At 57.8% G+C, this 14,560-nt stretch overlaps 1 protein-coding gene across 4 annotated transcripts in view; it reads right to left on the reverse strand.

Annotated features, from left to right (window-relative positions):
* CFAP74 (cilia and flagella associated protein 74) overlaps nt 1-14,560 on the reverse strand; it is a 66,251-nt gene that overhangs the window by 5,796 nt on the left and 45,895 nt on the right. For all 4 annotated transcript variants that reach the window (XM_073233024.1, XM_073233023.1, XM_036999788.2 and 1 more), the window contains 10 exons: nt 13,145-13,266; nt 10,805-10,933; nt 10,534-10,621; nt 9,948-10,121; nt 9,132-9,265; nt 3,069-3,345; nt 1,948-2,037; nt 1,078-1,217; nt 369-503; nt 89-198 (listed from right to left, as the gene is read on the reverse strand). In XM_073233024.1, the coding sequence (XP_073089125.1) occupies nt 89-198; nt 369-503; nt 1,078-1,217; nt 1,948-2,037; nt 3,069-3,345; nt 9,132-9,265; nt 9,948-10,121; nt 10,534-10,621; nt 10,805-10,933; nt 13,145-13,266 (1,399 nt within the window). The remainder of the gene's footprint in view (nt 1-88; nt 199-368; nt 504-1,077; nt 1,218-1,947; nt 2,038-3,068; nt 3,346-9,131; nt 9,266-9,947; nt 10,122-10,533; nt 10,622-10,804; nt 10,934-13,144; nt 13,267-14,560) is intronic.

Here is a 14,560-nt window from a genome sequence, read left to right on the forward strand (position 1 = left end):
CAGGCCCAGTGGCAGGCCTGGGGGCCACTGAGGGGTCTGGGTTCCCGTGGGCAGGGGGATGTGGGGTCTGGACCCAATCAGGACTCACCTACAGCAATGTCACCGAAGTTGGAAATGGTTTTGCCTTTGTCAGATGTCACCACAATGGCTGGTGCCACTGCCGGACACCACAGCTCCAGGAACAGGGTGTTGTGAGGGCTGGGGGTGGGACAAGGGTGCACTGACCAGCTGCGCCCAGCCTGGCCCCTGCCCTGGCCCCCGCCATCCCCAGCCAGTGTTCCCTGCCCCCCACCCCTTGGCCCAGCTATGGGCTGGTAGCAGAGAAGAGACAGAGTGATTTCTGCCACAAACCCCTCCCAACCCTGCACCTGAAGCTCAGTGGCTCCATCCCCTTCCTGTCTTTGATGTCATCACTGGCAAGGACACAGGGGACCACAAACTTGTCAAACTTCCCCTGGAAAGACCTGGCCAGGGCGGCCTGTGAGGCCTGGTACTCATCGGAGCTGGAATGAAGCCGGTAAACTGCTCTCAGCCTCTGGCCCGCATGGCCCTGGTGGCTGGGAGGCCCCGCCCCACCCTCCTGGAAGGGTCCTCAAGGCCACGCCTGCTCCCCAGGCCCTGGGCTGGAGGGGTGACTTTAGTCTGTCCAGTCGGCTTTCCTACCTCTCCCTAGTTCCTTGGGGGCCTCTCCCTACCCCGGGGCCCTGCTCAGGCGCCTAACCAGAGAGCCGTGGTCCTGGGCCCACAGGCAAGGATGGGTGTGGGGCTGGCAAGAACTCAGGCTCGCCAGTGCCCTGGGGGCTCAGCGCACACCCTGGGGGCTGGGGCTACTGACCAGCAGCCGCTCCCCAGCAGTGTAGTGAGCATGCTGCTCACAGGCACACAGGGCCTAGGGGAGTAGGGTGGGCAGATGCCCAGCAAGGCAGAGGCAGTGCCTGGATCCAGCTGTGTCTGAAGCCAGCCCAGCCCCGAACTTCCAGTCACATGGCTCCAAACAGCTGTATTCTAGGCAGCCTGTTGGGAGGGTCTCTGGGGGGGCCCGGGGAGAGGCAGTGGGGCAGCCTTCCCCCGGCTCACCGGGAGTTGACACCATGCTTCTGCAGCTCCAGGGGCTGCGGGGCGGAGGCCTGGACCAGCTGGCCTTGGTCCTGGAGTTGTAGCCTTGAAAAGGACAGTCTCTGCAGGTCCTTCCTCGGGGTGGCTGTGTCTTTGTGGGCCTGTGGCAGGGGAAGGCCAGCTGTGGGTCTGCCCCTTGCAGGCTCCTCCAGGGCCTGCCCAGGCCTGGGCAGACAGCGCAGTGCGGGAGCCCCTGGGGCACACGTTTGGCAGGGCTGGGGCCCCAAACACCGAGGGGCTCCTCAGGAGGACAGCCGGTGGGACTGAGCGGTGGGGACGGTGAGTATCAGAGGGAGAGAACAGCCCCCAGGGCAGAGCCATTGTGGGCCTTCACGGACGGGGAAACTGAAGCACAAGGAGGGGCAGAGAGCTCACAAGAACCGCGGTCTCCCCCGGGCCTCACTGCCCACTGCAGACACCAGGCTAGAGACACACAGCTGGGCCCTGCCCATCCCCAGGGCAGCCGTGTGGGCGTCCTCTGGGCCCTGTGACACCCTGCCCTGTCAGGAGGCACGGCCTTCCCAGGGCTGCTGGGGCAGCAGGCCTGACCCTTCACAGGACTTGCCCAGTGCCGGCGTGCTTCCCTCAGGCGGTGAGGAACCGTGCGTCCCAAGAGCCCCTCTGGGGATCCCCTGCCTGGTGATGCAGGGGTGCAGGGGACTTGCTGAGGAAATGCTTAAGACTCCTGAAACCCTCTGATGCTCCCGAAAACCTGTGTGGCTCCTGGCAGGGCCTGGCCCCAGGGCCCAGAGGGTGGCTGTCCCAGCCTTGGGGTGGAAACTGGCCCACACGGCACGCGCCCCCGCCCCTCGCTCTACGCCCCTGCCTGACCTTGAGTTCTTTGGCCAGAGCCTGGAAGGCTTCCTTGCGGACCAGCTTGCTGGACAGCCCAGGCTGGAAGGCCACCTGGACCAGGCACTTCTGTGGGGACAGCAGCCAGGATGGGGGGATGGTGAGCTGGCCCTGCCCCCCTTCCTCAGACCCATGGACCCGCCCAAGGCACCAGGGATCCCGCGCTCACACTCCCACCCCCCACCTCTTCCCTGGGCGCTTGGTGTAGCACGCCCCTTCCAGGGAGGCCTCCCAGACCACTGTGCAGACGTGGGGCTGCAGTGCACTGTCACCAGGTCCCCTCACCACGAGGCTCCAGGAGAAGGGGACCTGCATGTTCAGCCACTGAGATTGGGGTGAGATTTGCCTTCAACCTGTCCCCCAGAGCATCTCCATACTGCAGTCTGTCCCAAAGGAAGGCCCCAGGTCCCACAGAGGGCTGGCTTGTCACAATCACCCCATGCTCGGTACAGCAAAGGGGCTCAAAAACGTGCGGGGCAGGTGATGTTGGGGAGAGAGACCAAGAGACAGAGACAGAGAGATGGGGTCAGAGGCAGAGACAGTGAGACAGAAAGAGGCACAGAGACAGAGAGATCACAGAGGCGCGGCTGTGACACAGCCTTCGGGACCAGCACCTAAGCAGGCGTTGCTAAATCTAAGGAAACAGCTGTGGAAGCCCTGCCAGGGTCCGGAAGGCCCCTCCTCACTTGGCGCCCTTGCTCTGTAGGTGAGGAATGAAGCCAAGGGGCTGGGACGGCCCCCCTCCTGGCTGGCTCTCACTTTATCAGGGTCAGTCGGGTAGACGGATGCCTCTCACTTCTGGTGGCCAGGCCGCTGGGCCCATCTGCCGTGAGGTCCCAGGGTGTGTGCACCTCCCTCGGTCTAAACCACCCGAGGCCCCCATCAGGTGCCTGTGGGTCAGCGCCTGTGGGTGCCCCTGCCTCTGGCCAGGCTGGGCCTCTTACCCCCACCACCAAGGCCTCCATGGCCCTGCTTGGGTCTGATGAGGGTCAGAGCTGCCCCCGAATCTGCTGGTGGGGTTAAACTGCTGTGGTCAAGGGCCAGCAAAGCAGGCATTCGGGCTGACCCCACCCCAGGCCCACCTCGGGGCCCACGCCCACCTTTCCTGGCAGCACGGTCCCCACGGAGGGAGAGATGGTGATGGGCGAGTCTGGGGGCAGCAGGAACTCGAAAGTGGTGGGCCCCACGGGGGAGGCACCCGCCGAGCCGATGCGGGGCACGGAGCGAGTCAGGGGGCTCGTGCTCAGGTGCGAATTGATGACGTACAGAGCGGCCACGGACGTGCCGTACACGGAGGTGGCTGCAAACTTGATCTGGTGGTGGGACAGCTCGAGGGGCGGGCGGACCCCCACAGCTCGGCACGTCAGCCTGAAGCACCTGCGAGCGAGCAGTGTGAGTGGGCTCAGCCGGGGACGCGGGGTCCCTCTGTGGCCCCAAGGTGGCCTCTGGGTGGAGCTGGGGGCCCCACTGCGGAACAGGTCTGGCTCACCCCCAGCTCATCAGTTTTGGTGAATTCTAAACGGACCGTGTGTGTCCGTGAACGTTTCAAGTGGGAGTTACAGCTTTAGTCTCAAGGCCAACCAGCTGCTGAGGAGTTCATCTCTGGCCAATTTTGTTAGATATTCTTTGCCATTTAAAAAATACAAGGGAAACAAAAGCACAAATGAACACATGGGACTACATCAAACGTAAAAGCTTCTGTACAGCAAATGACACCATCAACAGAACAAAAAGGCATCCTGCATTATGGGAGAATATATTTGTAAATGACATATCTGACAAGGGTTTAACATCCAAAATATATAAAGAACTCACACACCTCACACCCAAAAAGCAAATAACCCAATTAAAAAATGGGCGCACAGACAATTCTCCAAGGAGGAAATTCAGATGGCCAAAGGGCACATGAAAAGATGCTCCACATCACTAATTATCAGGGAAATGCAAATAAAAACCACAATGAGATATCACCTCACACCAGTTAGAATGGCCAGGGTTGAAAAGACTAAGAACAACAAATGCTGGCGAGGATGTGGAGAAAGGGCAACCCTCCTACACTGCTGGTGGGAATGTAAGCTAGTTCAGCCATTGTGGAAAGCAGTATGGAGGTTCCTCAAAAAACTAAAAATAGAAATACCATTTGACCCGGGAATCCCACTCCTTGGAATGTAACCAAAAAATATAGTTTCTCAGATTCAAAAAGACAGATGCACCCCTATGTTTATCGCTGCACTATTTACAATAGCCAAGAAATGGAAGCCACCTAAGTGTCCATCCGTAGATGAATGGATAAAGAAGAGGTGGTACATATACACAATGGAATATTATTCAGCCATAAGAAAGAAACAAATTCTATGATTTGCAACAACATGGATGGAGCTGGAGGGTATTATGCTCAGTGAAATAAGCCAGGCGGAGAAAGACAAGTACCAAATGATTTCCCTCATTTGTGGAGTCTAACAATGAAGCAAAACTGAAGGAACAAAACAGCAGCAGACTCACAGACTCCAAGAAGGGACTAGTGGTTACCAAAGGGGAGGGGTGGGGGAGGGCAGGTGGGGAGGGAGGGAGAAGGGGATTGACGGGTATCATGATTGGTGCACATGGTGTGGGGGGATCAGGGGGAGGACAGTGTACCACAGAGAACGCAAATAGGGACTCTGAGGCATCTTACTATACCGATGGGCAGTGATGCAATGGGGTGTCAGGGGGACACAATAACAAGGGTGAGTGTAGTGATCACATTGTTTTTCATGTGAAATCTTCATAAGAGTGTATATCAATAATACCTTTATAAAATAAAAAAATAGATATAAAGCTGATAAATTTGCTCTTTAAATATAAGCACAGGCACCGATATGCCACCGTGAGCTAATGCCTGCCATCTTTCTTAAGAAAAAGAGTGGATATTTGGTATTTTAACCATTGGGAACTTTACATCCCACATTGTCTCTGGAGTCCTTTTCCCATTGCACTCTCATCGAATTTTGTCCTAATTCCATAGATTTTAGTGCTTTAAATGATGTGGATTACCTTGCCACATTTCTCTACACTAACAATGTGCTCATGTGTTGAAGCATGTCAATGTATGTGTCTGTCCTGGGACCACAGACTCAAAAACATCCTGTGACACAGAAATCCCTTTTGAGTGGAGATACTGTGGAGATATCACTGAGGTGTTATTAGTACCAATTAATTGAAAACACATGAATGTATGAAATGTGATTGTTTCGTACAAAGATTTTATAGGGCTCATTTTAGGGTGGTGGGTGGAGCTGTTTTCTGGTCGAGTACAAGCGTCTGTGCTGCAACCTGTGGTGGGGGCGTCGGGACTTCAGACTCAGGAACCGGGAACGAGGGGGCCTGCTCCACAGTGTCACCGACCCTTTGAACTCCTTTTCTTTATATGCCGGCACCTCCCCGAGCAGCATTTTGAATAGTCCACCCAGCCGCTCGCTGAGACCCTTCTTGCCGCAAGGACAGAAGCAGAGGCCCTCATGCCACCGAGGCCCACGGAAACCGCTGGAAGCCGAAGCGCTAGATGCTGCCCTCCTCGCTAGCTACTGAGCCCGGGGCCTCAAGGGAGAGCTAGGATGCCGTTCACCGTCATTCCAACACACATTTGCTGGAAAAATGCTTTTATCTCAGCATCTGCTTTAAAATGTGTACTTTAGGTAAAGATGTGCTCATTCAGCATGTGGGTAATATTCTCTATCTGACCTTGGAGGCAAAGCAGGTGCTGCAGGTCAAACTGGGCCTGACCTCACCTCCGGTCAGCAGCAAGCCTGCGGCTCCATGTCAGGTCCCAGGTCCCATAGGTGGCATCTGATTTCCTTAACAGCGGCTGACTACTCAGACTTTCTGTTTTTCTCTTGTGTGTTTTGAGGAGTTTGTGCATTTCACCCAAACTGTCACATTTACTGGTGTGAAGTTGTTCACATTATTTTATTGTCCTTCTGATGTTTTTGGGATCTGTAGTAATGTCCCCTTTCATTCCTGAGATTGGTAATTTGTGTTTTCCCTCTTTTTATCTTGATCAGTCTTGTTAGGAGTAATGAATTTACTAATTTTCACAAAGATTTTTAGTTTTGTTGGTTTTCTCTGTTGAATATCTGATTTCCGTTTCACCAGTTCCCACTCTTATTATGTCCTTACTTCTTTCTTTGGGTTTAATTTGTTGCGTTCTTTTCCTAATTCTTGAAAAGGAAGCTTAGATCACTGATTTTTAAGCTGCCTTCTCTTCATTTGCATTTGGAGCTAGAAATTCCCTGACTAAGCTGCTTTTGATGGTTCACAAATTTAACATGTCGAACCTTTAGGTGTGTTAACATGGATCAATTACAAAAATACATAAAGATGGGGGGAAAGCCAAAACAAGATGTGGATCAGTACGTGCAGTATGATACCACCAACGGGGTGGGGTGGCCGTCCCTGCCAGCCTGCCTGGGAGTTCCTGGGTTCAGCACTGAAGCCCTCAGTCCCGGGCGTCCTGATTCTGGGCACAGTTGATCCACCCTGTGTTCATGAACATTTAAGAGAACACATGTAGATACAAATACGTGTAGAGGTAAGAACCTCGCAACCCCGCGGGACCTGGACTGTTCGAGAGTGGCTGGGCTCTGGGTGGCGGGGGAGCAAGTGAGGACACGCATCTCTGGAGCAGACGTGACAGAATGTAAGGGTGGCGGGCTGGCGATGCTGGTTCTTTAGGTTCTGGGACTATCTAAAACCAGAAAGGACAGGGAGAGGAGGCGGAGACCACTGCCAGTGCAGAGGGTGCGCGAGGCGGAGGAGGGTGTTAGCTGGGCCCCTGCGCACGTTCAGGACGAGCAGCAGAAAGAGGTGAGGCTGAACCACAGGCACAGCAGCTCTTACTAAGGCGCAAGAGGAAGGGCAGACAACACATGGGTAACGGAGGGAAACTGACGTAAGGTCTCAGAGTGGGCTTGAAAGGTGAGAAAATAATACAAGGTGCAAACAGATGTCAGAAAGCATCGTACATAAAAGTAGTTCAGAAATGACGCTGCAGTGAAAAGGGGCACTGGGGTCCCCCACTGGTCGTCTGGAAAGTAAAGAATGAAGCGATGGAAAGGGTTCACGAGCACACGGTGAGTGCGGAGGAAGCAAAGAAGACCTGTCGTGCTCACGACAGAGGCCCTGACGCCAGACTGAGGCAGGACGACCAGGCAAGTCCTAAGGACCGCAGACCCGAACCATTTCAGGAACTTTAAAAAGTTGAAAAACACTGCACCTGGGAAAACCAGTAGAGAACAACCAACACCAAAATGTGTTCTCATGAAGTTGCTGGATTTTAAATAAGAAGAAATAGACCCCATGAGCCTCCAGCAAGAAGGAAGTCAGATGGCTATCAGATGTGGACAGAGACACTGCACACCGAAGACGGAGGGTGAGGCTGACGCATCAGTATCCAGGGTCCTCAGGAAAGAAAGGTTCATTTTCATATCGACAGACATCCAAGTGCAGAGTCTGCAGGCAAAGCGTCACCAGCAGCGACGAGAGGAGGAAGCCGGTTCCGCTCAGGGTCGGCGCGCTCACCGAAGGGCTGGGGCCGCGGGGAAGGACCGGGCTCCCACCAGTCCACTCCTTATACAAAGCGCATGGAAAGGGGTCGCAGACTCACCCGCGACACGGGAGCACGCACAGCTTCTAAAGGGGAATATCTGTGACTTTGAGCCAGGGAGAAAATTCTGAGAAATGACACCAAACTCACAATCCACAAAGAAACAGTGGGTGCGCAGGGCTCTGTCAACATTAAAGGCTTTGCTTCACAGGTGACACTGTCGACAGAATGAAAAGACGGGCCACAGGTGAGGGAGACTGCAAGCCTGCCAAAGAATCAGAATATACACGTGTCCATAGAGTGCACCTGTGACACTCCCCAGCAAATTGCTGTGATTTCAGCTTGGCGCTGACAGTTTTCTGTTTGCCAGTTTGTGGATATCCAGCCCAACGACGGGCTATCCCTGCATCACGGTGGAGCAGGTGAAGCGGCGGAGGGGCCCCGGAGGACAGCTGGGCCGTTTCTCATAAAATTAAGACCGAACTGCCATTTTCTATGGCAGTCCAACTCCTGGATGCTTGCCCAAGGGGAGGAAAGCCCGGGCTCGCATAGGGCCTGCTCACGCCCGGCGTCATCAGCCGAGGCCTGTCAGGGGAGGGCTGGCCTGGGGCTTTGGCCAGAGCAGCAGGGCGGCCAGGGCGGAGGGGGTTTGGACACAGGGGGCGGGACAGCTCCTGGCTGCCCCTGGGGTCCCAGGCCAGGGATGCGCCTGGGGGCCTGGGCTCCCTGAGGAGGGTCTGAGCTTGGGCTGTGTCTGGGCTGTGCACTCCGCCCACCCACGAACGCTCTGCTTTAGCCACAGGCTTTGAGCTTGGGCTTCCTGTGACCCTCTGCGGAGCTCTGACTGTGGCCAGAGCGCGTCCTGGGCACTGGGGTCCCCCACTAAGTGGGTGAGAGCCCTTCCTCTCATGGCGCACAGGTCTTGGGTCACTGAGGATGAGTGGGAGGTGTGGGCAGTGCCAGGGTGGGGCATGGCCCATGGGCAGAGTCGGGCCTCCTCGACTGTCACTGTGGGTCCTAACTCTGCGTGTCACTCCTGAAACCTCACCACCTCAGGCTCATTCCTGCTTGCCCATGAGTGTGTCAGAAGCCTGCTGGCACACAGGTCCTGCCCAGGGCCACGTGCCCATGAGGCATGCTTGGCCCTGGGCCAAGGGGAGTGATTCTGGGCTCTGGCCAGCCCGACCCTGCAAGCCCGGCCCCAGCCCCCGACCCAGACCAAACAATGACTCAGGCTGGGACATGGTGGGAACGGGGCCAGCGAGGAAGGGGAGGAGGGGCAGTGGTTGGGGTGAGAGCCCCAGGCAGCAGTAAGAGCGGGCCCTCACCCCGACCACCACCACGTGCCCGCATTTCTTCCTCTCTTCAGCCCATCTTGGGGGCAGAAATGGAGGCTCAGAGAGGTGTGGTGACTGAGCCAGTCCTACCACATTAGAGCAGGTGGGGTTACCAGGCCCTCTGAGTGCAAAGGGTGCTCTCCGCAGCACACCCACGTTTGCATACGCTCACGTGCAGGGTGAGGCCTAGTGTGCAAGGCCCTGGCCCGAGGTGGCGGGATGGGCTGCCTCGGCACCAGGCTCACCGGCCAATCTCCGATTTGCAGAGGAGCTCAAAGTTGTACTCCTTGGCCTCAGAGGGCTGGAAGGTCACGTCCAGGGGCAGGGTTTCCAGCGGCAAGATTGTCCCAAATCCGTCGTTGGGCTGGATATCCACAAACTGGCAAACAGAAAACTGTCAGCGCCAAGCTGAAATCACAGCAATTTGCTGGGGAGTGTCACAGGTGCACTCTATGGACACGTGTCAGCAGGGGTGAGGCATGAGCATGCATGTGAACATGTTTGTGCGTGTGAATATGTATGTGCATGTGAGCATGACCTGCATGCTTGTTTTTCTGCATGTGTGAGCCTGTCTGCCTGTGAGCATGTGTGAGCGTGGCTGCCTGTATCAAACATGCTTGTAGATGTGTCTGTGTGTCTCTGTGTATGTAAGCACACTTGTGAATGTGTCTGTGTCCGTGTGCATATGAATGGATGGTGGGGTCAGCGGGGTTCAGCCCAGGGAGGGGTGAGGGGCGGCCCAACCCCAGTGTCGTTTTGGCAGCTCTGCAAGGCCGGACCAGCAGGACCTCCTGAAGCAGAGCCTGGAGACCCAGGGAGCAGTGGGCCAGAGAGAGGGAGACAGAGGCAGGGACAGAGAGGGGCAGGGAAAGTGACGCTAGGGGACAGTGGGGATGAGGGGAGGGGCAAGCAGAGCCGGGGCTGAGATGCAGACAGCAGGTGGGCATGGGGTGTGGGGAGGATGAGGTTGCCTGGTGCTGGGTACCCAGACCCTGGAGCAGCTGCTGCCCTGGCTGGAGCCTAGAACTCCCCAACTGCCCCTCCCTGACCATGCCAGGCACCTTGGGGAGCCCGACGAAACCAAACTCCTGGGGCAGGAGGGAGTGGTTGCACAGGCTGACTTGGGTCCTGATGGCCTCGTAGATGGTACAGTAGCCAAAGTCCACCTCTGGGGGGTTGAGCTCCAGGTCTGAGGTGGTGACTATGGCATGGACGGTAAACACCACGGGTTTGATCTGAAGCACAAAGCAGTCGGTTCATGCGAATGTCTCCAAGTACCGAGGGGCACAGGCCTTGCCGTGCCACGTCACACCCTGTGCAGGTTGTCATGGGAGGCCGGGAAAGCAGTGGCAGACATGTCAGGAGGGAGCAGCATGTGTGTGTGCTGTACTCTGTGCACTGAGGGCCTGCACACACATGCTCCCTGGTCTGTGTGTAGATGTGTCTGTGAGCATGCTGGTGTGTGTGCATGGGCACGTGTGGCCTGGGTGACTGGGGGACATCCCACACGGACCTGGGCCTCACTCGGGGGCCTGTCCAATCTGCTGACACCCCCGTCTCCTCTGTGCAGGGGCTGTCAGGCAGACAGCAGTGAAGGTGGGCTCTGAGAACCGGGCCCTGCAATTCCGGGAAGTGCCCCACACAGACCTGGTCAGCCACCCGTATTGTCACTGGGGCCTCCAGAACCCTGGTTTCCTTGTCGAAATACTTCCCCGCGTCCTCTGGAAGGGAGTGTCTGGAAGAGACAGGATGCCTCTGTATGCTTTTCCTCCTCATATTTGCAAAATGACAGTGAAACAACCGTGAGTGGGGCTTCTAAGTCGCACTACAACACGGACAGGATTCACGGCACATGCACCCTAAGGGCTGTGAGGCCTGCATGTGCCCAGCTCCCGCTCTCGGGCGGCCCAGTGCTCACCGCGGCAGGAACTTGAGCTGCACTGAGTAGGACGACAGGGCCTGGATGTAGCCGGTCTCAGGCAGCAGCTCTATGTGGGCCCTCAGCTCCTTGCACACTTCGAACGTGAGGCGCAGGGTGGCTTTTGACCTGCGGCACGCAGAGGATGCAAGTCAGCAGCCGCGTCAGGATGGCTCAGGCGCTGGGCACCCCACGCCAAGCCAGGGTGTGCGCGGCTGTCCTCAGAGCCGTGCCTGTGAGGCCTGCTTTCCCGAGAGCCAGTCCAGTGAGCGGTTCGCACACACAAGCTCACAGCTGAGATAGATCCCTGGTCGGTTCTCGGATACCCGAGGCAGGTGCTGGGTGCAGGGGCCCGCAGGGGTGGGACTCCGCGGGCAGGGTGCTGCCTTCCTCCCCAGGCCCCAGGTGAAGGCTGGGGGAGGGGCCGCAGCACGAGCTCAGGAGAACGGCCAGGCCTTGGTCAGCCTCCCTACTGAGGCAGGTGGGGGCAGGGGACAAGCATCGTGTTTGACTTTTCCTACCTAGGACGGAAAATGCAGACATACGAATAGTATGTAAGAACAGGGGGGTCTCTACCTTACGGCTAAGATTCATTTGAAAAACCAAGGAGATAGGAGGTGAGATTCCTACGATGGTGATTAGCCGACAGCTAACCTTACCTTAGGGCAGGCAAGCAGCCCTTGGTATGTGTCCACTGCCGAGGGTCACCACTACCTCAGAGAACAGGATCAGTAGTACCTTGTGTTAAGTTTACCTTACAGAATATCTAGAGGACTGACCATTGGTGGTGACATAATGTCTCTCACCAGAGACAGACGTCATGAGATGTCAGCCTATGCTCTCCTGACCCTTTACCCCATTCTTGAAATCCCCAAAACCCCAAACCCTAAACCCTAAACCCTGCGCACACTTTCTCTCCGAGGTACCTGCATCCATCAGTGTGTACCGTTTTATCAAATAACTCCTTCATAAGCTGACTGCACTTGAATCCGAACTCTTTTCCATGATAAAGAGAAGCCCTCTCCCGCCTCGGCCTCTGGGGGGAGGCGTCCCTGTCACGCCACTATCTCATGCAGCTCCCTAGTCTCAGCAGCGTCCTTCAGACCAGGAGGGGGGTGGGAGTGCTCAGGACATGAGCTCCCTCCACCCAGGGCTCTGCGGCTCCCCCGAGCCCCGGGGTGGTGGGGGCTTAGTTCCCACTCCACGCAGATCCCAGCGGACACCGGGCGCCAGGTGGCCCCGGCATCAGGAGCTGGCGAGGGAGGTGCCGCGTGCCGAGCAGTTCGGTGGGCTGCCCCTTCCCCCCTCTGCTCTTCTGGCCCTGCCGCCCGGCTGCTGCCATTCACTACCACTCCCTTTAATGGATCCTTCCTTATCTGCACTGGCCCAAACTATTCACCAATTTTCTCCGTCAGTCAAGAATCCTCCCCTGGGTTGAGGTCTCACCTTCGACGCAGGGAGGCCTCCCCAGACTGGATTACCTGACAGCACTGCGTTTGTCCCCACTTCCAAATCAGAACCAGCCACAGAAAGTCAAGTGTGCCCACCACCATCCACCACCCCGCTTCTACTGAGTGCCCCAGCAACCCCATCAGGGCTCACCTGGGGCCCCCTGTTCTCCCAGGACGCTTGCCCTCCCCATCCAGCCCAAGTCTCTGGGGACCTGGCCAGCCCCTTGTGTGTGTGACACACACACACACACATACACATACGCGCGCCCTCCCTGAGTAGCAAGAGGGACTGTGGGCCATGATCCAGAGCCCTCTGCTGCCCCCGCCCCCACTGCTTCCCAAACAACCCCCTGCCACTGAGTGCCTAGCTCCCCAGCGAGAACAGCGCCCTCCCACCCCGGGTTGCAGCCCTGATGCCAGACGGGCAGGCGCGCTGTGCTGCAGGGCGGTCACAGACCAGGGCGGCGGGAGGACCCCGCAGCCACGTAGTGGGCAGTGCCCTCCACCTCTGGCTTAGGGGCAGAACGCAGACCCGCCTTTACCCAATGAGCATCCGTCCCACAGGACCTGCCTGCTTTTCCCGTCTAGGTCGTACTTCTGTACAAAGCTTCTAGGAACGGCTGCTCTGGTGGCCCCGTCCCCGCCGCCCTCCCGCTAGGCTCCCGTCTCCCTGTGTTCACCACCGGGGCCGCCGGGCGGGCGTCCAGGCGCGCTCAGGGTTGTCCCTCCGGGCTCCGGGGCGCGTCGGCGCCAGAGCCATGGCTTTGCCCGTCTCCGGGTCTGAGCCTCCTGCCACCTCCCTGGTGACCACGCGCCCCCAGGGGCCTCCAGCCTTAACCAGATGACCTCCGGCCGGCCTCGCCCAGCCTGGCACGCGGCCCGGGCTCACCGCGTACGGACGAGGACGGAGTCCTGGTACAGCCGGTCGTACATGCATATCTTCAGGTCCACGTGAGGCTTCGGGACCCAGACCGGCACGTCCATGGCCACGCCCACAGCTCTGAAACACAGCTAAGGCGGGCGGTCAGCGGACTTTCCCCGCCCCCGGGGGTGACCCCACGGTGTCCGCACACCACCTAGCGGCGGCGGCTTGCAACTTGCACGTATGGGACGGCCAATCACTAAACTACCCACCGTTGGGAGTTCTGGGCACCTATCCACATCGTATAATGTAAAATATCATATTTACTATCAAAATTTTCAGACATAAAAAGAACAGCATAATGGATTGCCATGTAACCGTCACACGGCTTCATCATCACCAACATTTCTAGCTGTTGTTCATAAGTCCTTTCCTTACAGGATAATGCATCACACAGAGAGGTGTGGGCTGCATGCTGTGCCCGGGCCAACCCAAAACAGAAGCTCACAGGACTCCACAGGCCGGGACATTGGACTCAGACCTTGGCTGTTGGCTTTTCCAGCCAGACCCCTGAATCCTGGGTCTCAGGAGGGCTGGGGATTCATGGGTGTCCTGCAGGGAGAGCAATGGTCAGGGGCCTGGAGGGTCAGGAGGCCCTGGGTAGGGGAGATGGAGCTGATGCAGGAGTAGTGGGCCTTGTCCTGATGTGCTGGCCTTGGGGCCTGTGGGGCGTGTGGGGGCCTGTGGGGCGTGTGGGGTGTGTGGGGTCCTGTGGGGCATGTGGGGTCCTGTGGGGCGTGTGGGGTCCTGTGGGGTGTGTGGGGTCCTGTGGGGTGTGTGGAGTCCTGTGGGGTATGTGGGGTCCTGTGGGATCCTGTGGGGCGTGTGGGGTCCTGCGGGGCCTGTGGGGCATGTGGGGTCCTGTGGGGTGTGTGGGGTCCTGTGGGGTGTGTGGGGTCCTGTGGGGTGTGTGGGGTCCTGTGAGGTCCTGTGGGGTCCTGTGAGGTCCTGTGGGGTGTGTGGGGCATGTGGGGTCCTGTGGGGCGTGTGGGGTCCTGTGGGGCCTGTGGGGCGTGTGGGGTCCTGTGCGGTCCTGTGGGGTGTGTGGGGTCCTGTGGGGCCTGCAGGGCATGTGAGGCACCATGGGTGTTGCTGACACTCTGGAGATGTGTACTGTCCCTCTGGGTTCCAGGAAGCATCTGCGCCAGACTCGTTCTCACAGGGAAATGGGCTGGAGCAGACATGCACAATGGGTGAGGAGGAGGGCGAGCTGGTGCCCCAGAGCCCAGCAGCCCCCAGTCCAATGGCAACAGCCACTCTGGGCAGCATGGCCACTGACGCCGGGTGAGAACTGAGCAGTGGGGCACCCTCAGAGGAGAACCTGGTAATTCCTATGTGCGTGTTGAGGGCCAAAGACCGAGCACATCCCGGGGAGACAAAGTT

This window comes from Manis javanica, chromosome 4 (assembly GCF_040802235.1).
Source record: "Manis javanica isolate MJ-LG chromosome 4, MJ_LKY, whole genome shotgun sequence".
Taxonomy (NCBI): Eukaryota; Metazoa; Chordata; class Mammalia; order Pholidota; family Manidae; genus Manis; species Manis javanica.